This window comes from Suricata suricatta, chromosome 8 (assembly GCF_006229205.1).
Source record: "Suricata suricatta isolate VVHF042 chromosome 8, meerkat_22Aug2017_6uvM2_HiC, whole genome shotgun sequence".
Taxonomy (NCBI): Eukaryota; Metazoa; Chordata; class Mammalia; order Carnivora; family Herpestidae; genus Suricata; species Suricata suricatta.
The window spans coordinates 15,235,558-15,259,281 of record NC_043707.1 but is presented as its reverse complement, the minus strand read 5'-3'; the positions used below and the strand labels follow the sequence as shown (position 1 = coordinate 15,259,281).

General features: G+C 37.2%; 2 protein-coding genes across 8 annotated transcripts in view; one reads left to right on the top strand and one right to left on the bottom strand.

The window, feature by feature from the left end:
* The first annotated feature begins 1 nt into the window (after position 1).
* The window catches only part of ERI2 (ERI1 exoribonuclease family member 2), a 27,363-nt gene continuing 3,640 nt past the window's right edge, over positions 2–23,724 (top strand). For 2 of the 7 annotated variants that reach the window (XR_003911756.1, XR_003911757.1), the window contains exons 1-10: positions 2–107; positions 1,392–1,459; positions 1,548–1,631; positions 3,022–3,149; positions 3,888–4,044; positions 5,223–5,323; positions 5,580–5,661; positions 6,232–6,320; positions 22,784–23,043; positions 23,171–23,359. Coding sequence is in view for 3 of the 7 variants with exons in the window: in XM_029947243.1 (XP_029803103.1) it covers positions 85–107; positions 1,392–1,459; positions 1,548–1,631; positions 3,022–3,149; positions 3,888–4,044; positions 5,223–5,323; positions 5,580–5,661; positions 6,232–6,320; positions 6,520–7,827 (2,040 nt within the window). In the remaining 4 variants the exon portion in view is untranslated. Of the gene's footprint in view, positions 108–1,391; positions 1,460–1,547; positions 1,632–3,021; positions 3,150–3,887; positions 4,045–5,222; positions 5,324–5,579; positions 5,662–6,231; positions 6,321–6,519; positions 8,403–10,111; positions 10,412–22,640; positions 23,044–23,170; positions 23,396–23,724 lie in introns of those variants that run through there. The other 5 variants (XR_003911755.1, XR_003911758.1, XM_029947246.1 and 2 more) reach the window with 5 other exon arrangements.
* ACSM3 (acyl-CoA synthetase medium chain family member 3) overlaps positions 8,953–23,724 on the bottom strand; it is a 27,823-nt gene continuing 13,051 nt past the window's right edge. The window contains exons 4-13 of the mRNA XM_029947247.1: positions 23,048–23,191; positions 22,777–22,933; positions 22,431–22,510; positions 20,131–20,254; positions 18,617–18,697; positions 13,636–13,737; positions 12,318–12,445; positions 12,109–12,208; positions 9,520–9,639; positions 8,953–9,129 (exon numbers count right to left, since the gene is read on the bottom strand). Of these exons, the coding sequence (XP_029803107.1) occupies positions 9,043–9,129; positions 9,520–9,639; positions 12,109–12,208; positions 12,318–12,445; positions 13,636–13,737; positions 18,617–18,697; positions 20,131–20,254; positions 22,431–22,510; positions 22,777–22,933; positions 23,048–23,191 (1,123 nt within the window). The 3' untranslated portion in view covers positions 8,953–9,042. The remainder of the gene's footprint in view (positions 9,130–9,519; positions 9,640–12,108; positions 12,209–12,317; positions 12,446–13,635; positions 13,738–18,616; positions 18,698–20,130; positions 20,255–22,430; positions 22,511–22,776; positions 22,934–23,047; positions 23,192–23,724) is intronic.

Here is a 23,724-nt window from a genome sequence, read left to right as displayed (position 1 = left end):
ACCCCGCCAGACTTTTGAACCGGAAGGAAGTGGGAGTCTGACGACTTCCGGCAGTTGGGCTGGGAGGAGCAGTGAGTGCGGGGAATGGCGACCAAGAAGTTGGCGCGGTACGCGAGGGGTTTTGGGGCTGGGGGTGGCTCCTGGTCCGGCGCTGGGGCCCACGGCAGGGCTAGGCAGTGGGCATCCGCGGTGTCAGGCTTCATTCTCTGCAGTCCCGGCGTCTCCGACCTGTCCTCTCTGGCCCGGACTGAAAGATCTCTGCCTGGACCTCGGTCTCGAGCCTCAGGCCGCCCTCTGCGCGACGGCTGAAAGGACCGGGTTCGCGAGTGTGTGGCCTTGAGCCAGTGTCTGCGCATTTTAGGCCTCGGGAAACGGGTTGAACGTTACAGCGCCTGGTAGGCCGTTCCGAGGTCTCAGGCAGCCCCCACCGCACCTGTCAAGCGGTTCATCCCACCACTTCCCAGTGATCCGTTTAATTCATGTGACTTATTGTGGCCTTCTCCCTTATTTCTGGTCACGCTGTGCACATTTCCGATTTCTAGGTGCACTGTAACGTATTAGAAAATAGCATGGGCTTCGGAGTTGGACGATCCTGGGTTCACACACCAAATCTGGGTTCTTTGGCAAATTAATGTTTTCTCGTCCATAAAGTAGAGGTAGCAAAAGTGACTACCTCATACCATAGTTGAGGATTAATTGAGATCGCCAGAGTTCAGTGCCTGTTATGTAGTAAGCAATCAAATATTAACAATTTTTCCCCACTCTTTGCGCTTCCATCACACCTCCTTTTTTCTTCTTTTTTTCCCCCCATCACACCTCTTAAACTAAAAACTACAACAGAACTACCAGTTGGTCAAAGGGGTTTGTCTTACTTAACTTTTCAGTAAGCCCAGCCCTTTCTGTGGACTCTAGTATCACCTTACAGTCGTTTACCATGGATGTCCAGTTTCTTTATGCAGATATATTTTGAACTCCTAAAAGACTGGATTGGCCCAATCTCCTCAGAACTGTCCTTTGCATGTAGCAAGAATGTGAAAAATGCAAAGGCAAAAATAAGCTTGTCAAAAAAAAAAAAAGCTTGTCAATGCATCTTTACCTCTGAAATCAGTTAAGTTCCTCAGTATTTACTGTAAAATAAGGGGAGCAGAAAGAATTAGTCTAAGTTTGCAGATAGGAACTTTGAGGTTCATGCTAGTAAAATGACTACTAAAATCAAGAGAGGGTGACAGTCAGTATAAGAACCAAGGTCTTTTGCTCTCAAAATCTAGTTCAATTTCCTCTCACTCATATTAATACATTAATAATGAAGGTTACACCATTAGTTTGTTAGCATATTCAGCCAGGTGTGTGAATGAGTTTGTTGAACATACTGGGTTGTTTTACATTTTTAGGCAACTTGGATTAATTAGAAGAAAGTCAGTTGCACCAACAAATGGAAATGTAGGAAGAAGCAAATCTAGTAAGTAGTGTGCTTCATTTCTTTACATGTTGTACCCTTGGACTCTAAACAGTGATAAAGCATAAGGACACCCTTTGTTGTTTTTCAGAGCAGTTGTTTGACTACTTAATTGTCATTGATTTTGAATCAACATGTTGGAATGATGAGAAACGCCACCAGAGCCAAGAAATAAGTAAGTCTGGACTGCCAATTACAAAGCTAGGCCTAGAGGAATCACTTTAAAGTTTATAGATATAGGGGTACCTGGATGGGTCTCTTAATTAAGCATCTGTCTCTTGACTTTGGCTCAGATCAGATCTCATGGTTCTGGCAGTGCAGAGCTTATTTGGGATTCTCTCTTCTTCCTCCTCTCTGCCCCTGCCCTGCTCATGTACTCTGTCTTTCTCAAAATAAATAATAAATAAACTTAAAAAAATAAAGTTTAGGGGCACCTGGGTGGCTCAGTTGGTTAAGCTTCTGGCTTCGGCTCAGGTCATGATCTCAGGGTTTGTGGGGTCAAGCCCTGCGTCCAGCTCTGTGCTGACAGCTCAGAGCCTGGAGCCTGCTTTGGATTCTGTATCTCCCCCTCTCTCTAACACTCTCCTGCTCGAGCTGTCTCTCTCTGTCTCTCAAAAGTAAACATTAAAAAATAAAGTTTATAGAATAAACCAGTAAACCGTTTTTCTTTTCAAATTTTTATTTAAATTCTAGTTAGTTAACATAGAGTGAAATAGTAGTTTCAGGAGTAGAATTCAGTGATTCATCACTTACAATACCCAGTGCTCGTCCTAACAAATGCTCTTTTAATACCTACCACCCATCTAGCCCAGTCCCCACCCACATCCCTCCATCAAACCTCTGTCTTTAAAAGTCCTTTATGGTTTGGTTCCCTCTCTGTTTTTTTCTTTTTTCTCCCCTCTCCCATATGTTTATCTGTTTTGTTTCTTCAATTCGATGTATGAGTGAAATCATATGGTATTTGTCTTTCTCTGACTTATTTTGCTTAGCGTAATACACTCTAGCTCCATCCATGTTGTTGCAAATGGCAAGATTTCATTCTTTTTGATGCCTGAGTAATATTTCATTCCAGCAGTTAATATAAAGAAAACAAGGTGGTTTATGAATTGGTAGTTTACTATAAAACCTGACTTGACCAGAGAAGAGAACAAAAACCTAATATCTAAATGTATCATCATATAAAAAATTATTATAGAATTCCATACAAAATTTCAATTGCATAGGAACTGAAAAAAATACCTTTGCAAAAAGGAGTACATTTCAGCTTCCATATGGCTTTCTTATTTAATTGAGGAAATATATTCAAAAGTTTAAGTAGGTATAGTTAATACTTTAATATTCTGACTTGTTCTTTTGCATAATTTTGTTATAACTGTTATATCACACTACTTTGGTCATTTTAATATGCTTTTACTGAAACAATAATTGTATATGATGCTATAAGCTATATATATAATATATGTATATAACACTATATGATGGCACAGTATGTTTAATTTAGAGTGATTACATCATTAATTTAACAATTATACATGCCAGTTTCAATTGGTGATTCTTTCATGTAGTTGAATTTCCAGCAGTATTGCTGAACACATCAAATGGAGAGATTGAATCTGAGTTCCATACTTACGTTCAGCCTCAGGAACATCCAGTTCTTTCTGAATTTTGCATGAAACTGACAGGCATAAAACAGGTATGCCCTACTCTTTTCCCTGTCTCTCTTCTCATCCTGCCCCTCTCCCCAGAAACAAGTAAGTATGATGCAAATATTAAAATGCATCAGTCAATTAAGGATTGTCTTGGTGGCTCAGTTGGTTAAGCGTCCAACTCTTGGTTTTGATGCAGGTCATGGCCTCACTTTTCGTGACATAGAATCCCGTGTCTGGCTCTGTGCTGACAGTGTGGAGCTTGCTTGAGATTCTTTCTCTCCCTCTCTCTCTGCTTCTCCCCTGCTCATGCTTTCTCTCTCTCTTAAAATTGAAAAACTTAAAAAATACGTAAAATTCAGTAATCAGTTTTAAAAAGAAAGTAAAAACTATATACCATTTGGAATTAGATTTATGCACTGTTGGGAGGAATAATGTTCCCTCCAGAACTCTGTTGGAATCTTTAAAAATGAGAGAGAATGGTGTAAAAATGAATATCAAATTTATTTTATGGAAATTAAGTGACATCAGATTTCTGCCAGTCAGGATTTAATTACTGTATTTCTGTATGATTTTAGATAGAGCAACCTAATTTTTCTTATCTTGCAGTATTCTAATCATTATACGCTCTCTTACATGTGTTTTAATATCTTTTTCACTAAATAAACTCTTTGCCAGTCAGAACCTCTTCTTTTTTTATATCCCCATATAGTGCCTAATTATGTGCTAATGATGTGTTGAATAATTATGGAATTGTTGAATTCAAGTTTTGTGACTTTACTCAGGCTCAAGTTGATGAAGGAGTCCCTCTGAGGATTTGCTTATCTCAGTTCTGTAAATGGATTCAGAAGATTCAGCAACAGAAGAAAATTATTTTTGCTGCTGGGATTTCAGATCTGTCTCATTCTGAAGTAAAATTATGTGCATTTGTTACTTGGTCAGGTAAAAAATAAATTCTAGCTATAAATCATAAATGAGTAGGATTACCACTATATAGTTCTTTATCTATAGTAAGAATTATACTTGTTAACCTCTTGGGCCTCAAAAAGAAATCTAAGTGCCTAAAAGATATTAACCAAGGAAAGTAAGTTTATTCATATTTTTCAAATTACCATTCTGGGATACCTTAAAATTTTAAGACTTAAACTTTAAGAATCTTTCTAGATTTTCCCTCTCTGATCTTCTGGTTCCAGGCAAAGATGATTTAGTGAAAACTCTTCCGCCATTTTCTACAATTTTGAATAAAAAGAATCTTCATTCAACTCACATCCTTTGCTTTTATACTTTCACACTAGGAAAAAATGGGTCATTAAACTAGATCTTTATGTCTGTGATAGCAATGCTGTGCCATTGACAGCATAGCATTGATAGTCATATTTGGCTTTAAGTTTCTATAAGGTGTCTGGTTTCTCAGTTACATTAATATTTTCCCAGAATGTTAAAAACAGATAACCTTCTCCATGCCCTGTAACTTGACACCTTACCCCTTAACTCTTCTTTCTGAAATATTTAGTGTGTTTTACTGGGTGTTTAAGAACTCATTTGAGGGGCGCCTGGGTAGCTCAGTCGGTTAAGTCTCCGACTTCGGCTCAGGTCAGATCTCACATTCGTGGGTTCGAGTCCCGCATCAGGCTCTGTGCTGACAGCTAGCTCAGAGCCTGGAGCCTGTGTCTCCTTCTCTCTCTGCCCCTCCCCCTCTCATGCTCTGTCTCTCTCTGTATCAAAAATAAATAAGACATTAAATAAAAAGAACTCATTTGAAACTTAGTTACCAACTTAATTTCTTAATAGTAAATTATGTAAAGTGAATAATTATTAGATATTAACAGCAATGAAATCGTATATAATATATTGTTATAGCATATACATTATAGCTTTATTTTATATAGTATATTGTCATAGCATATACATTATAGCTTGTATACTACATATAGTACATATACTATAGTATATAGTATGTTTTGGTGGTATACTGTACATTGTTATGTATATTATATAATCCTAAATCTTACTATTTTATATCCTCTTTCAGCCTCAGCCTTTTATTATAAATGATGATAGCACAAGTAAAAACTACTTGGCATCTTTGAATTTGTTCTATTTTAATATACTTAATGCAGACTGGGACTTGGGGGTTTGCCTGGAGTATGAGTGTAAAAGAAAACAGCTGTTGAAACCTGTGTTCTTAAATTCTTGGATTGATCTCAGAGTAACTTATAAGGTAAGGGTCAAAGAGGGGGGCATCTTCATTTTCCTTCTACTGAAAAGTGATGAAACTTCATACCACACATGGGTATAGGTTACTATAAATAAAATCTTTTCTTTTGAAACTTTTACATAAATATATTTTTAAAGTATGTGCAACAGCACAACAAAATAAACACATTCCACATCTAATAGAGCTCAAAATTATGAAAAGTAAGTGGTTAATACATTGCCCTTCTAATCGTAACCTGTTTTTGGATATGTTTGATTAGATTTTCTATAGAAGAAAACCAAAAGGACTAAGTGGTGCCCTGCAGGAAGTGGGAATAGAATTCTTGGGACGAGAACATTCTGGTTAGTATAAATTGAAAATAATTTTGTTATGTAAGTCATTTTATTTTTATGAAGTCTTTCATATGAATCAACATGTTTTTGGTGATGACATTAATAGAGAATATCCTTCAACCGAAAAAAGCTCCTAATCTCTACTATGCTATTCAAATTATTTCTGACTTTCAAATTACTGGTAGTGTAAAATAAAGACTGCCATCTAGTGGTAGTTGCTAAAAGAAATGGAAATTAGCTAAATCACGTGGAGATTAAACAAATACCCAAATAATACAGTGAATTAATGAAAAAACTGAACAAGACCATTAGATTACTCGCAAAACATGGCCCCTACAGAATGCTGCTTACATTTTTGTGAACTGTAACAGATAATTTATCTTCTCTGTAAATGTGGGCAATCTTGTCTTTTATTGGTAAGGTTGCCACAGCTTTTTGCTAGTCTAGTTTATTATGATTAAAATTAGTACATGATCATAAAACAAATAGTATATTCCAATTTAAATTGCGATTTCCTATTTTCGCTGTGTTTATTTCCACTAGTACTCCTAATTCACTGTTTGATCTCTCTTTCCTCAGGGTTGGATGATTCTCGGAATACTGCCCTTCTTGCTTGGAAAATGATCAGGGATGGTTGCTTAATGAAAATTACAAGGTCCTTGAACAAGGTTAGTGGTGTCTTGCTTCTTTATTCTGTTATATTAAACTCCGTAAGTAATCATAGGTTCATGGAAATACAGATAATCATTGTGCACAATCATTGATAAATCAATGAATGATGACATTTTTCTTTTTTGTCAAAACATGCAGTGTATAGTACAGAAATTATGAATGTACAGTTTCTAAAGCTATTCTATGGAATCATAGGTTCCCACTAAGAAGAATCCTGACATTTTGGCCAGAAATTTGAATACGAATCAAGTTGAAGAAGCATCGGTCTGCAACAGTAGCATTTGGGGTCTGAGCACATATGATAGGGAGCCTAAAAGTACTGTAAATTCTCATGAAAAAGTTCATTTGAGGTCAGCTGGTGTAAATTCTCCTATAAAGGGACAACAAAATCAGTTCCAACTAAAGAGCAATATAAAAGTAGGTATTCACAATGGCAAAAGCTATTTATCTGTTTTTAATACAAAGCCTTCTACTTCTCTGGAGCAGTTGCCATCTCCCAGCTTGAATATACCTACGCAGAAGCACATAAAAAATGAACACCTTGCATTCAGTTCCAAACCTAAGTCTTCAACAGTCAGTTCAGAATTGGTACTTGTTCCAACTACCATTTCATCTGTTAATCACGTTTCTGATATGGAAATGAGTTCTGCTCTTGATTGTTTACCTATGTTGGCTGATTGGGAAGATGTAGCTTTACTGCCAGCATCTCAGCCTGAGCAAAATATAGATTGTATGCCTCCCATTAGTGATTCAAATGTAGACACTTCATTTAATGCCATAGAAAGATTAATGGTTTTAAAGAAAGGCACAGAAGAAACTGCTCAAAAATCTGAGACCTCTAAGTCTATTGTATATAAAAGTCCACATACTACCATTTATCATGTAAAAGATGCCAAAGATCAAGGTTCAGTTGCTTCTGACTTTAAATTACCTGAATGCAAATCAAGTAGCTTTAACAGAATTAATACCAAGATGTCTCATCCTTCAGTGTTGGGGAAATACCCCCTCCTTTTAGGTGGTACCAAAAGGAAACCTTCCAGTCCCCCATCTTTCCCACCAGCAAAAAAACAGTCCTTCACTATTCATGAAGAAAAGCCTACATCATCTGATGGTTCCCCAGTGAGAAGTTGTTCCCAGAAGGTCCTCCCCTCTATCTTAGCTTCCACAGTTAACCTACAAGAGCCTTGGAAGAGTGGGAGAATTACACCTCCTTTATGCAAGTGTGGTCGAAGATCTAAGAGACTTGTTGTTTGTAATAATGGACCAAACCATGGAAAAGTCTTCTTTTGTTGCCCTATTGGGAAATACCAAGAAAACCGAAAATGTTGTGGCTACTTCAAGTGGGAACAAACACTTCGAAAGGAGAGAGCCAACAGCAGTGTTCAGTCTCATTCTCCAAAGGGACTCACTTTTAGTTCTCCAGAAATAAGCCATCTTTGTGATGGAAATGTAAATTTTTCTACTAAAAATTCATTGAGACTCAGACCTTCAATGAGGAATTGATAAACCTTCCCTACATCTAAACTATGTTTTTACTTTAATGTGACTTTTTTGTGTGATAAAGAGAAAACAGTGCATAGGGTTACAGGTTATGGAGACTTAGCATATCTGAGTTCTGTAGATTACACTGGGGCTATTAAACACACGTGTACACATACACGCACGCACACACTGAAAATAGAGGGAAAAGTCCATTTCCTTCATCATTATCTAACACTTCTCTTGTATTCATCTATGAATCCTGATTGTTCCTTGAATTTCCAAACATCATGAGTATTCTGATAATTGTCTTACACTTTTATTTTTGTCATATATTAACATGTGCCAAATTTATCATACTTTTATGAAGAACCACAAATTAAATATTTTGTATACTCTATTAGAATTACAGTGAGACCTTGAAATAAATTTAAATTGCTTTTAAATTACTTGAATAAAAGTATCACTAATAAAAATCCCTAGCCTATTTCCAGTTAGATGCTTGCACTTTGAAAGTTATGAAATCTTTTGATATATTTTTTTGTTTTTCTAAACACTTTATTTATTTTGAGAGTGAGAAAGAGCACAGGAGGGTGGGACCTGGGGAAAGAGGGAAAGAGAATAGCAAGCAGGCTGTGTGCTGTCTGCACAAAGCCTGACAGGAGGGCTCGAACTCACAAACCATGATATCATGACCTGAGCCTGAAATCAAGAGTCAGACCCTCAACTGACTGAGCCACCCACACACCCCTAAAAACTTTTATAATAAGTTGTTTTGTTTTATTTCAAAGCTTGAAGATTTGTATATCAACATATCAGAAGACTTATTCAACTAGAGTTTGAAAACCAACACATCAGAAATTTGGTTCAGATACTATATGTTTAAAAATTTCTCAGCAATTAATGATATTCTTTTTATATTACCAAAGTCATGAGAACATTGACACTAATGCAGAGGAATTTACCTAATATTTATCTCAAAATTCAGCCTCTAATGTTATAACCACAAGATATTTAAAGATTTTTTTTTTTTAAGTAATCCCTATACTCAATGTGGGGCTCAAACTTAGAACCGTGAGATCAAGAGTTGCATGCGCTACTGACTGAGCCAGCCAGGCACTCCACCCATAAGTCATTTTAAATCAACAATTTACATCTATACTATTACATTTTTAATCCATAATGTTGTGTTTCTATAGTCTTTGTTTTCTACATACTGTGATAAAGAATAGAATGAGTTTAAATTGTTTCCCATTCTTTCTTCCTTAGTTCATTTCTTTTTATCTTCCCACTGATAGTCTTTGGCAGCTCTTGAATAAATTCTACCTGTTGGTGTTAAGGGAAGAAAATTAGCCAAGAAGTTTTCATCTTTAGATAAATTCCATTATACAGCAGTTTTATTATCTCTAGGTGAAAGAATTAGGGTACCCATCTAGGTGGGTTTTGGTAACAACCAAAACAGGAGCGATGTATCATTGTGGGGTTTTTTCTTGATATTTAGGATTTACTACAAGTCCAGTAAGCCAGATGACCCAGCAAATTATGTCAAGAATTTCATTTTAATCTCAAAGATTCTGATTCTTATCCATGTCATTAGTTCAGTTTGGAATATTTGGTGTAGCATGTTTGAGAAGAATATTTATTAAAATGGAAAAAGTAAAGAGCTGAAATATTTCAGGACACTAAGCAAACTGTCATCATAATTAGAATACCTACCTTTCTGGGATATTTGTAAGGTGCTGTAACTTTTTTTACATGTTCCTGAATCTCCTTTTTTAGTTGTTCTTGATCATGTGACTTATAATCATGGGTCAGAACAATAAAAGCCTTTACTACCTGAAAAAAAATTTCGAAACACCAGAAAGATGAGTTGTGTATTTTTATGTTTCAGTGTGTCCTGTTTACTTTCTCTAACTGGAATCTCGGTGCCTGGGGTTGGGGGCAGAAGGCTTCATAGGGTTTGATCCCAGCTCTGTGCTCTTCAGCCAGCCAGTTGAGTCCCACACCTCCTGTTCGGTATATAATACAAGAATTTCTAGGACCCCGGTTTTGCCCATAATGTTAATAAACTTGAACCTTGAACTCTTACTTTCTGACCTGTCTTTGCTCTTGACTTCTTGCCTCATCTTTTATCTCCTTCAAGAAAATTTCCTTTTAGAAACTCAGCAATGTACTAAGCACAGTCTCTTGGGTAACAGCGTAACCTGATCTAGTTCAGTTTCTCATTCCCCACCCTCCGTATGGCCCTTATAAAGAGTATCCTTGTTGAAGGGAACAGTTCAGTGAGACTATGCACTCTTTATTCCAGAGACACTTGTGTTGATGCAAGGCTGTGAAGATTCCAACAGCCATTTTGCTATCACTCTGACCAATTACCTGGCCCTGAGGAACAAGAGTAGAAGTGGTGTTGGTGGCCATTGCTCTCTAATTGACAGAAGACAGGGAAGACTTTATCACTTCATGCTCACAAATCCTGTTTTTCAAAATTTACTCTTCTTTGAAGTGTTCTGGAAAATCTTACCCAGTTTTTGGATCATGTATATATGCAATTGTATAATTTTATCCTATCCATTTTTTTATATTTCAAAAAATGTTTCTGTGTTTATATGTGCTCTTCTGCTTTATCAACATTTTTATGAATTAAATTTATCCTTGCTATAAGTGAATCATTCAGAGGCACATTGAGAACTAATGTTTCTGATTATTAGCTTGTATATTGATGACTCCTAAACCTTGGATAAGGCCTACTTTATAAAAGTCTTTATAAATCATTACATAAGATGGTAAACTAATAAGGAATATGCTAACATGGTTAAGAGCATGAATTCTAAAATCAGACAAACTGGGTTCGAATCACACTTGGTTGTGTAATCTTGGGGAAGTTAGGATACATTTTTGTGCCTCAGTTTCCTTCCCCCAAAAAAGAGGTTGTGAGGATTAAATAACATATTCAGGCCCTGTGTAGGGTTTATAATACCTAGAACATGCTAAGTCATCAGAAATACTAAGTATTAGTTGTAGTAGTATTAGAAGTACTACTTTTTCATTTTTGGGTGTTTTTGTTTTTTGTTTTGTTTTAGAGTGAGAGAGAGCACAAAGGGGGAAAGGGGCAGAGGTAGAGAGAGAGAGAGAATCTCAAGCAGGTGCTATGCTTAGCATGGTGCTCAACGTGGTGATTGATCCCATGACCCTGGGATCATGACCTGAGCCAAAATCAAGAGTCAGATGTTTAAGTGACTGTGCCACCCAGATGCCCCATTTTTTTAAACTAAAGTCTTTTAAGTGGGCTTCAGAATTTCTCCGAAATTCTATGTAAAATTTTGTATTTTTTATGAGAAGAGCCTACAGTTGTGCTATTTAATATAGTAGCCACTAGCCACATGTAAATTAATTCAAATTAATTGAATTTAAATTAAAATGAATTAAAAATTTCTCAGTCATACCAGCCATATCTCAAGTGCTTTATAGCCATGTATGGTTATTGTATTGGATGGTGCAGATAGAGAACATTTCTATCATTGCGTAAGTCTAATAGTGCCCAATGGCCTTCAAATTCCAAAGAGCTATGTGATCCTACTCGTGGAGTTCAGAGTGAAGGAATAAATTTCAGTAATCACCAGATCAATTCCCTGCTCTCATCTATCTGGAATATTGGAGGCCCTGCCTGGCAAAGGAGACCTGAAGAGTGGCATGGAACCTTTAAACCCAAACTACCATTTGATCAACCCCAATAAGAATGAGCTTTCAGGGGTGCCTGGCTGGTTTAGTCAGTAGAACATGTGACTCTTGATCTCAGGGTCGTGAGTTTAAGCCCATCATTGGGCACTTTAAAAAAAAACAAAAATGCTTTCAGGACCCCTGTCTTATTCAGGGCTTATTTCCTGAATTCTCTGCTACCTACCCAGCCTACTTCTAGTTGCTGCCTCAGTTCCTATCTCTGACCTTGCTCCCACCCGTGATAACGGATGCCAGCCTATTCTCCTCAGCCACATTAGGGACCATGTTTTTTCCAGACCTGGAGAATAACTTGATCCTATCTAGCTGACCTCTGGCATCCTGTCCTGCTGTGAGTCTGGGTTGTTGGCATTCACACCATCCCTGCATGAAAAGAATTCAAATTCCTTATATATATTTTAGTCTTATCCTTCGCAATTCTTTCCTGACTAGCATATTTACTAATGACTATCTGACTTGCATAGTTAGTGAATGAATCACTTGGTTTATTGTGTTAACATAAACTGTTGAAAAGTATGTGTTAGATTGCCAACAAATTATAAAGTGAAGATGAATCAGGTTTTTTTTTACCTCTCCCCTGATGGGATCTGGGCTGCTGACAACAGCCGCCTCTGCAACTGCAGGATGCTCAATCAGGGCACTTTCTACCTCAAATGGTCCAATTCTGTAGCTGGGAAATAAACATATGACAGGAATTTTTAAAGGTGAGCAGCAGGTTCACTCCAGAACCCTGATGTTCAATTAACTTAGACATATGCATAGATGAAAAAGAGTATTACCCAGAGGATAATATGATATCATCTGCTCTTGCAACAAACCAGAAATACCCATCTTCATCCATATAGCCCCTGTCCCCAGTGATATAGAAATTGCCTCGCAGGGTTGAAGCTGTTTTTGTAGGATTATCCTGTGAAACAAGTAGCATTTTATTAATATTACTGTGAATGTGATTCTTCTGTATAGTTGGATTAAGTGTTGAAGGAGAAAAAAAAGTTTGGTTTTTTTGAGAAGCCTTGGAATGAAGAGGAGCCAGTGCATGAAATAAGGATGCAATTCTAGCATTGAGCTAGCCCAACGTAAGGGAGGTAAACTACAGTTACAAAGTCTAGGCATACTGCCATCCTGAGATTTTTCTTTGATGATCACGAAACACTGCAGGAGGTCAGAGCTCCAAGACATGGACTAATTAAGTCTTTTGCTAAGTGGTTAATATCTAACATGGGTAGGAAAAGTGAGAAGTGAATCTTCAGAGTTGAAAGAAAGCACCAGCACCTAATAATTCAAAGAATAGTTTTTCTATTTTTGTATTTTGTTTTACAAACAAAACTGGTTCTGTAACTTTGGCAAGAGGAAAAATGAAGTACTGTTACATTATGTAAAATTAACAAGTAGAACCTGGACTTTTGATTATATCAATATAAACTTTATACACACACACACACACACACACACACACACACACACACACACTTCTGTTAGACATGAAACTAGGTTTGCAAACAGTAGGGAGCCTGGAAAGACTCTAGTGAAAGACATTTACTTAATCCCACTGCCCCATTTTCTTTCCCTCTCACTGCTCTCAAGAAGGGAAATCACTGGTCAGATTTCAGGAAAATGCTTGCTGTCTTGTATTGGAGAGGATAAGTGTATATGAAGAGGGCTGTCTTTCTAGGGCTCCCTTCTCTTACTCTCAGGGGCCTGGAGCAGTGACCTAGCCCAGGGAGAATAAGCATGTGGGCATTTCTTTTGTTTCCTATCTGAGGGATTACTATTCAGGACAATGAGTCTCTCCAGAAAAGGCCAAGCACCTATCCTAGGTGTGTTTTGTGACAAATAGGGATAGTTAGCAATATCTTTTTAAAGATATATATTTTTTTGTATTATTTATTCATTTTGAGAGAGAAAGCAAGCAGGAGAGGGGCAGAGAGAGGGAGAGAGAGAATCCCAATCAGGCTCCACGGTGTCACCACAGAGCCAGTTGTGGGACTCGAACCTACAATCCATGGGATCACGACTTGAGCCCATGTCAAGAGTCGATGCTTACCTGAGCCACTCAGGCTCTCCTTTTGAGAAATAAATAGAAAATAAGTCTCTTACGATGTACTGAGCAAAAAGGCCAAGTGGTCGGTTAGGTAGGACTCGAATGCCAATATCTCCTTCTTCTCCAGGAGGTAGAACATTGCCATTTATGTCTAAAATCTAGGATAAAATAGAACAATTTACTTAAGAGTATTTTTAATTTAATGTGCTAACATGTTAAATTTTTACTTTGCATGCTTTGTTTTGTATTTTAAGTATACTTTAAATTCCCAAAAGAATTTTGTATTACTTAAATTCTTAGTGCAAAATATATTATAAAATGCAAGTTAGCAAAATGTGAAAGAATAAAAAATGTATTTTATTCTATCTAGCAATAATCACATTTTTATGAGGTTTTTTGAGACAATATAGACATAGGAAAAAATAGAATCACTTTCTAATATACTATTTTACTTTTATCAATTGGCAATGTATCTTGATTATCTTTTGCTCTCAAGTAAATATTTCATTACTGGTTGTTCAAACTTTAACTGTGGAACAAACTAAACCTTACTTCAGGGGCCCATTATAAGCAGGGAAAGGGGAATGTTCTCTGGTGGAGTCTGGTGAATATGCCAAAAGTCCTGATTTCTTACCTTCTTCTCCCCAGTCCTCCTGGTTCCCTGAAGTACCTAGCATTTTGTAAGCACGGACAGCTCTAAGTACATCACATGTATTGTTTTCTTTAGTCCTTACAACAGTTCTATCTGGTTAGCACTATTACTATGCTCATTTTACAAATGAGGAAACTGAGGTGCTGGAACTCAGCTCTCAGCAACCACACTCTAGGTCTTCTCCTTTTCATCATTACACTTCTTTGTAGAATCTCTCCAGGGAGTTCAATCCAATTTTTAAAAATCCAGATCAACATTTCTCAGGTTGCTTGTTTAACTTTTGTACCAGATTTTGCTTCAAATAACTTTTAGCTCTTTTTAAATATGAACACTCTACTTTGCTTTTATATATATATATCTACCAAGAGCCTTCAAACCAAAGTTTGTATGGAAAACAAGGACATGATACTTATTTGGCACTTTACAGATGGAAATGGGCTATGTCTCCAAAGTGAAATCTGAAAGGCAACGGAATTCTAACTGTAAAACCTTACTTTTAAGTTCTTGTAAGTAAAAAAAATACAAATTCCCACCCAGTCATCTAAAGAATATTTGGCTCTGGTATCAAGGAATTACTGATGGAAAGGAGATGTTTGAAGAGTTCCAAATACTTCTCACAGACTGCTCTTTCATAGATGAGAGATAAAATGTTCTATTATTTCTGGAGAGAATCATGTTCCTTATTCAAGTGGTCTTAAAATCATTAAAATTATGGGCTTTGAGCTTTGAGGTTGCAAGAATCTGGTGTCCAGCTGGTTGGAGTATATCCCCAGATTCCAGGATGTCACTGCAGATGCTCTTAGCTAGGTAACAAAAGCAGTAATAAGAGCTCTCGGGGAAAAGTTAAAAATGAAGACAGCTGCATTAGGGAAATGCAAATCAAAAGAGATACACTTCAGAAGGAGATACCACTTCACACCCATTAAGATGGCTACTATAAAAAAAAAAACAAACCCAGAAAATAAGTGTTGGTGAGGATCGAAGGAATTGGAACTCTTGGGCATTGTTGTGGGAATGAAAAATGGTGTAGGCACTGTGGAAAACAGTACACCAATTTCTCAAAAAAATTAAAAATAGAATTACCATATGATCTAGCATTTCTACTTCTGGGTATATACCTAAAAATTAAAATCATGTTCTTGAAGAGATATTTGTAATGGCTAAAATGTGGAAAGAACCCAAGCATCCACTGCAGATGAATGGAAAAGCAAAAATGTGTTATAGCCAATACAATGGAACATTATTCAGCCTTAAAAAGGAAGGAAATTCTGACACATGCTACATGGATAAAACTTGAGGACACTATGCTAAGTGTGATAAGCCAATCACAAAAAGACGAACACTCTGATTCCACTTATAAACAGTAGTCATAAAGGTCGAAAGTAGAATGCTGGTTACCAAGCTGGAGGCATTGGGAAGTGGGAAGTTACTGTTTAATGGATATAGAGTCAGTTTTATGAGATGAAAAGAGTTATGGAGATGGATAGTGGTAATAGGGACACAATATTATGAATGTATTTTTTATGTTTTTATCTATTATTGAGACAGAGAGAAACAGGGGGAAGGTAAGAGAGAGGGGGAGACACAGAATCTGAAGCAGGCTCCAGGCTCTGAGCTGTCAGCGCAGTGCCTGATGTGGGGCTTAAACCCATGAACCGTGAGATCATGACTGAGCCAAAGTCGGATGCTTAACCGACTGAGCCACCCAGGTGCCCCATTATGGATGTATTTAATACCAGTGAATTATGCATTTAAAATGGCCAAGATGGTAAATTTTATGTGTATTTTATTACAATAAAAATCGGGGGAGGGGAAGGAAAGTAGTGATGCTGACTGGGGATGCATGACAGAGCACGATTTTCCTCTTGGCCACACCCTTTTTGCATTCAAATATAGTTGCTCCAGAAATCCACAGGGCTTAAATTAGTGGGGAAGTGGTGATACGTTGCTGTTGGGATTCATGTGAGTACAGCCATACTATGAGAATGTCATAGCAATGCATGCTGGGAATTGTCATTAAGATGGAAGAAAGGAACACAAGTTTGTAAAATGCCAACCTGATTATGTATAATGCAGACATGATAATGCTCAATTATTTCTTTCTCCAACCTAAGGCAGCCTATAAATCAGTGGACTATCATTAAGCCTGTTTACAGAAGATAACCAGGAATCCCAGACCATCTCTTCTTAGAAAAGCTTTTCAGGGGGGCCTGGGTGACTCAGTTGGTTAAGTGTCCAATTTCAACTCAAGTCATGGTCTTGTGGTTCGTGGGTTTGAGCCCCACATCGGGCTTTCTGCTGTCAGTGCAGAGCCCACTTTGGATCCTCTGTCTCCCTCTCTCTTTGCCCCTCTACCCTCTCTCCCTCCCATCCTCCCTTCCTCTCTTCCTTTCTCTCTGCCTTTCTCTCTTTCCTACACACTCTCTCAAATTAAATAAATAAACATAAAAAAAAAAAAAAGAAAAAGGAAAGCTTTCCAAAGGAAGGGAATGCAAGAGAGAACTGAATGATTATAATGGCACCTATCTTTTAGGACTTTATTATGTGCCAAACACTTTGTTATGCTCTTTAATCCTCATTTAATTATCTTATTTAATCCTCACAAGAAACCTATGATATCAGTTTCATTATTAGGGCAACCAACCATCTTCATTTGCCCAGAACTAAGGCAGGAGAGTGTCCCTGAGATGTATGACTTTTAGTGCTACAACCAAATAAGTCCCAAGTTGGTCACCATAGTCCCTATTTTACAAATCAGGAAACTGAGACTTTAACAATTTACCCAAAAACACTCAGCTAGTGAATAGCAGAACCACCTGATGGTTCAGGTCTTTTTTTTTTTTTTTTAATTAAAAAAAATTTTTTTTTAATTTTTTAGATATTTAATTTTGAGAGAGGAAGAGAGAGAAACAGAGTGCGAGCCAGGGAGTGGAAGAAAGAGGGGGAGAGACAGAATCTGAAGCAGGCTCCAGGCTCTGAGCTGTCAGCACAGAGCTGGACACAGGGCTCTAACTCACAAACTGTGAGATCATGACCTGAGCTCAAGTCAGAAGCTTAACTGACTGAGAAGACTCCCAGGCGCCCCAAGACAATCCTATGTAGACAAGGTTCTCAGCAATGTTAAAGTCAGGGAAAGAACACAACTTCTGGTTTATTCAATAAACAGTGACATCAACAATCAATTTCATCTAAACTTTCTCAGACTTACCTAATCATAAGAATTGGGGTGCTTGATTAAAACAAAAATTTCAGGGTCCCACCTAGAAGGGGTCTGAGAATTAGTGTTTTGAAACAAGTATCCATGTGATTCTATGATTGGAAAAGCTTTGGAAGCATTGATCTAATCTTTAACCCTCATTTAGGTTTGGTTTCTGAGCTCTCCATTTTATAAGCGCATCCACTTTGTGTTTTTGTTGCTATGCTAAGGTTTTCTCTTATCATTTAGTGTAAGTTCCTTTGGCTATACCTCGCTTTGGGTGTGTTGATCTGAGAACAATCCTAACCCTATAAAAAGTGTGCACATGGGAGAATAGGATGCTCCCTAGGGATCAGGTGGTAATAATGGCCATGGTTAAAGAAACCAAGGAAATGGCCCGGAAGGACTGGGGAAAGCGAAAAATACTCCAGCCACTGTAAACTGTAAGTTCCTTTGGCCTACTTGACCCCCTAAAGAGATCTTGACCTCCTTCAACAGAAAGGGCAGTGTAAGGATGTGATTAAGAACACAGATACTGGAACCAGATTTCTTGGGATTGAATCCCATCATTAGTAGCCACTAGCGCTGTGACTTCCGGTGAATTCCTTCCCTCTCTATACTTCATTTGTAAAATGGTTCTTTTTTATTTTTTATTGAAGTACAGTTGACATACAATGTTACATTAGCTTCAGGTGTACAATATAATGATTTGGCAAGTTTATATCTTATGCTATGTTCACAAATGTAGCTACCACATGTCACCAAACATTACAATTACAATACTATATTGTATTGTATTGAATGACTATATTCCCTATGCTGTATCTTTTCTCTTTGTAACTTATTCATTCTATAACTAGAAGCCTGTATCTGTCATTCCCCTTCAGCCATTGTAAAATTGTTTTTATATTGGTCTCTCATAGGTTCTTTCTGGGAATCAAAAGGATTAATATTTATAAAATGCTTAGACCTGCTTGGCACAAGCCCCTGCTTTGCTAAAAAAAAAAAAAAAAAAAAAAAAAAAAAAAAAAATGGACACCATTAAACTAATGTCTCTAATTCATTTCTAATACCTGGAAATTAAGATATCATGGAAGCAGCATGAAATCATCACCAAAACTAGGAGTGTAGGGGTAGGTGGTAAACAGATTAGGTTGTTAAATATTCTCCTGGAAGGGGATGTGCAAACCTTAACTTCAAAAGCAGGAGACGGCTTTCCCATTGAACCAGGCTTGATTTTCATTCCCTTAAAATTCCCACAGATTAGCACCTAGTTAAAAAGAAGAAAGAATAAAGTAACATTACAAATAACTTAAAATTCATTTATTCATCTACATGAATTCATTCAACACATAATTATTGAGAACATATGATGAATCAGGCTCAAAATAACACAAATTTTCTGCTCTCAGGGAGTGTAGAGATAGGCACTAAACACATATATACAGTAAAGTTATAACACTTGATAATTACTAATATATCCATATTTATGAAAACATTTATACCCATATTAGCATGACACTTGTTCTGCTCTTTCTCTTTAATACATCTGTAAATTTATTTTTGGTATTTCAATTTTTGACCATTCTTATGATTTAGCCACACTATGAAAAATTTCTTTCAGCCTTTCCCTTTTCTGCTCCGTTGCATGCCTCCTTTTTCTTATGTAATAACCACATTTGTTATGAGTTTATTTACTTCCTCTAGAATTTCTTCTTATTATTTCTACAAACTCTTCTTTTTTTATAGTTTATTGTCAAGTTGGTTTCCATACAACACCCAGTGCTCATCCCCACAAGTGCCCTCCTCCATGTCCATCACCCCCTTCCCTCCCTCCCCCCTCCCCCTTCAGCCCTCAGTTTGTTTTCAGTGTTCAAGAGACTCTCATGATTTGCCTCCCTCCCTCTCCCTAACTCTCTCCCCGCCTTCCCGTCCCCCTGGGTCCTCTGTTAAGTTTCTCCTGTTCCACTTATGAGTGAAAACATATGGTATCTGTCCTTCTCTGCCTGACTTATTTCACTTAGCATGACACCTTTAAGGTCCATCCACTTTGCCATGAATGGCCATATTTCATTCTTTCTCATTGTCATGTAGTACTCCATTGTGTAGATAAGCCACATCTTTTGATCTATTCATCAGTTGATGGACATTTAGGCTCTTGCCATGATTTGGCTATTGTTGACAGTGCTGCTATGAACATTGGGGTGCATGTGCCCCTATGGCTCAGCAGTGCTTTACAAGCTCTTTAAATAACCCCTTTTAGAGTATACTTGCCAAGGAGTTGTCTAAGTGAACTCTTAATGTTTCAAGTAGCAAGAAACTCAGCATCTTCTGTTTTGAGACAGCCCTAAGAAAGTTCCCTCTTTCATAAGGGGAAATCTGTCTGTTGATGTAGCATTCTTTCATTTAAAATATATTTTAATGCCCTTGCCCTGATCAGCTCTATAGTAGTTTTTCTCAATGAATGGCTACCTAAACAACTGTATCTGTTACAGAGTTTTTTTGCAATTAACTTTTCTCCAACTTTATTTAAGCTACTCTTCTAACCACTCCTCTACCTCCGAATCCCTCAAACAATTATAAGGATATAATAAACATTTATTTTAAAATTTATAAGTGACATATATGTATGTATATACATATTACTTTTTATTTGTCCAGCTAAGTCGAGTCCACCCCTGTCTTTTCAATGAGGTCATATACCGTTTCGGTCTGTCCATATCCTTCGTAGATATCCAGACCTGTCCGGTTTCTCCACTGTTCAGTCACTTCAGGATTAATTGGTTCCCCAGCACTCACACAGTGCTTTAAGCTTTTGAACGTATAGCTTTTCAGAAAACAAATAAGTTAAATTTATGAGACAAAAAGAGAAATTAAAATCAGGGTTATTTCTAATGAAATTCAATATGAAGTGTTTGTTTGTTCCTTCCTTACTCCTCTCTTCAATACAAAATAAACAAACCATTTTAACAACATAAAATGACTCCCAAGACATCCATTTTTCCCCTCTTATTTTCTAGGAGTGTGTAATTTGTTGTAAAAGAAAAAAAAAAAAAAAAAGCTATGTCATCCTCAGGGAAGGTAGTGTATAATAACATTTTAAATCAGTGATAAGAATTTACCAATTGTGTGGTTAAATTGACTGTGGAATATTTATGCAGTGGAATCCTATAGAGCTGTAAAAAAAAATAATAAGGATGCTCCTGGACATTGTTGTCCAATAGAATTTTTTTGCCACAATCAAAATGTTCTATTATCTGCACTATTCACTGCAGTATTACCTAGCCCTATGTGGCTGCTGAGCACTTGAAACATGGCTAGTGCAACTTTGAAAGTGAATTTTTAATTTAATTAAAGTTAAATTTAAATAATTGCATTGGCTAATGGTTACCATATTGCATAGCACTGGATAGCACACAGTTCCAGGATGTACTCTTAGGCAAAAAAAGGAAGGGGCAGAACTGTGAACATGCCATGTTTCCATTTATGTTTATAAAAGGTAGGCGGTGGGGGGTGGGTGGAGAATATGGGCATATTGGTTTGTGTAAGCACAGACTTTAGGGAGGACGAGAACTGACTGAGGACAAAGTTTGGAGGAAGACTCCATTCTCTAACCTTATACACCGATTGAATTTTATGTCATATGAAATATTTCCCATTCAAAGAGTTTTAGCAATTTTAATAATTAAAAAATATTTACCAATGTACCCTTTCAAATGGAATCAAGAGTAAAAGACATTCATCTTTTTTTCCAATTCACTGGGACAGAGCTCCACATTGGGTTAATTTCTTTTTCTCAGCTCAGGTAACATTCATCATTCAAAGATTAAACACTTCCTTATCTGTAGCCTCTGGGCTCAGGGGTGCATCTGTGGCTACACCCTCCCTTTTCTCACCTTGCTTGGGGGAGCCTGCACTGGATGTAATGATTTAAAGAATGAAAGCCAGAAGGAGAAGGGGATGAAGAGATTGTTAAATTCCATACCTACTAGTGTAGAACTATGGGGTTTTTTTTTGAATCATTATTAACTTTATTTGTCACTCTTTATAGACATTGATCCACTTCTGCATGAAAAGTAGGGAGCATCTCCCTCCACTTGATATTCTGGAGAATGATGTTGTACCGCAAACCATTAACAGTAACTTACACGAGGGGAGGTTTACTGAAAGATTTTATATTCAAGCCCTAAGATGTCCCCCAAATATTGTTTTTTGTGGGTATAATTACAGGTATATATTACTCCACAAATCTAGTTTCTTTTTAGATCAGTGTAGTTTTTAACATCCACACCACAATCTGCAACACCAAACTTTAAGGAGAGGTTAAAAAACAGCTATCCTCTGTCAGTCAGATGCTGTGCCCAACCTAAGTAACTGTGGAATAAGCACTCTCATAGTTCAGGGCTACTGGAAGTTAAAAAGCTTCTATCTTGTTGCAAAGATATTTACATCAAATTAAGGCATTTACAAATGGTTCATAGGATATAACAACCCAAATATCATTTTCACCCATCCTGTGTAAGGAAGTTATTAAATGCTCGTAAGTTTCTCTAATTCAGTACATTTTCCCAACATAAATAACACAAGCTATTCTAAATGTTTTACATTTATTTCAGAGCACATTTCCAAATATTAAATGGAATGAATTCATATTAAATGATTATATCATATTTGAGCACATTATAGAATCTAATCACACAAATCAATTCACATCAATATTATAATTCACTTTAAAAGAACATCACGGGCACAAAGAACAAAATTTTTTTCTTTTTTATAAATTTAAAAGTATACTATCTACATTGAACTACACTAAAAGATTTAACAAAAGAGCTAATTTCTAACCCCCTTTTCTAAGTTTGGCATAAGGAAAGTTCAATCCATTCCAATCTTCTGGTTTGTCATTGTGGGACTATGTTTTTAGGCAGAAAGATCCTTTATTTTACGGTTTCCTCTTCCTCTCCCCTACCCCCACTAAGTGCCGATTTACCAACATTTCTTACCTGGACATATCATTCTGTATAAGCATTCGGTATGCAGTTGGTGCTGAACAGAAGACAGTGATGGGAAACTTGGACAGTGTCTGCAATTTAGAAGTAAAGTCTTGGTCTGACCACAACTTTAATAAGTCCCTAAATGTTTACTTAAGGCACAGCACAACTTAAACATTGTTTATTCTAACATAAATGCCTTTTGTCTCTGTATCTTTTCAGGATAATTGACTTCCCAAATGTGAAATACCTTAAATCATGTTGTCTACTCTGCTTTCTGCAAGTTACTGTATTTATCAGTCCTGTCAGGGACATTGCTAAAGCATTTCTAAAGGTGACCTCTTGTGCTTTGTGTTACCTCCAAGATGGAAGTTGGCTCAAAACGTGGCAAATAATGTGCAAATACACATGCTCCCTGGATCCATGGAGAAAAGACACTGCTCCATGCAGACTTTGCCCAGCCTGTGTCTGAGGTATTCCACATCACATCTGAAGGTGTCAAATCCAGCCAGAACCTGGGAAAACAAGGAATCATCCTGTGTATGTAAGAAAAACAAATGTAAAAGGCCAATAAATGAATCATCACCTCCACAGTATTGACACATCAAGCTGCAGTTCTGTGAAGGTACCTTCCATTTACAGATAATCCTAAACCAAAACTGCTGTGGGTGTGTCCGGTCATTTTCGGAGATCCACTCGTTCCACTGGTAAAGTAAATGGCCATCATCTCATCGTGTTTTGTCTTCACACAGGTGTGGTTGTCACTGGCATGTCTACAAAGGAAGAACTACAGTGATTCTGCACATGATACAGAGCCCCATGAACTGTTACCAGAGCAAAGAATTCGAGAAACCGTCTACTCGGACCTCTTCACCTTATGGATCAGGCCTCATTGACTCAACTTGAATTCCAAGGCAGAAACCATCTCTTTATCTTCTTAGGTGCTTTTTAGAATTAAACTGAATTTCATCATCAAAGCCCATTTATAATAGCTGGTTTCATAGCTTTTAAACTGTACAATAAGGAAGATTTGAAGCATTTAAAAAAAACTCAAGAGAGTACCTAGGTGGCTCAGTTGGTTAAGTGTCTGACTCTTGATTTCTGCTAGGTTCGTGATCTAATGGTTTGTGGGATCAAGCCCCATGTCAGGCTCTGAGATGACAGTGTGTAGCCTGCTTGGGATTCTCTCTCTCCCTCTCTCTCTGCCCCTCCCCTACTCAGGCTCGCTCTCTCTCTCTCTCTCTCTCTCTTTCTCTCCCTCTGTCTCTTTCAAAAATAAATAAATAAACTTTAAAAAACAGATGGA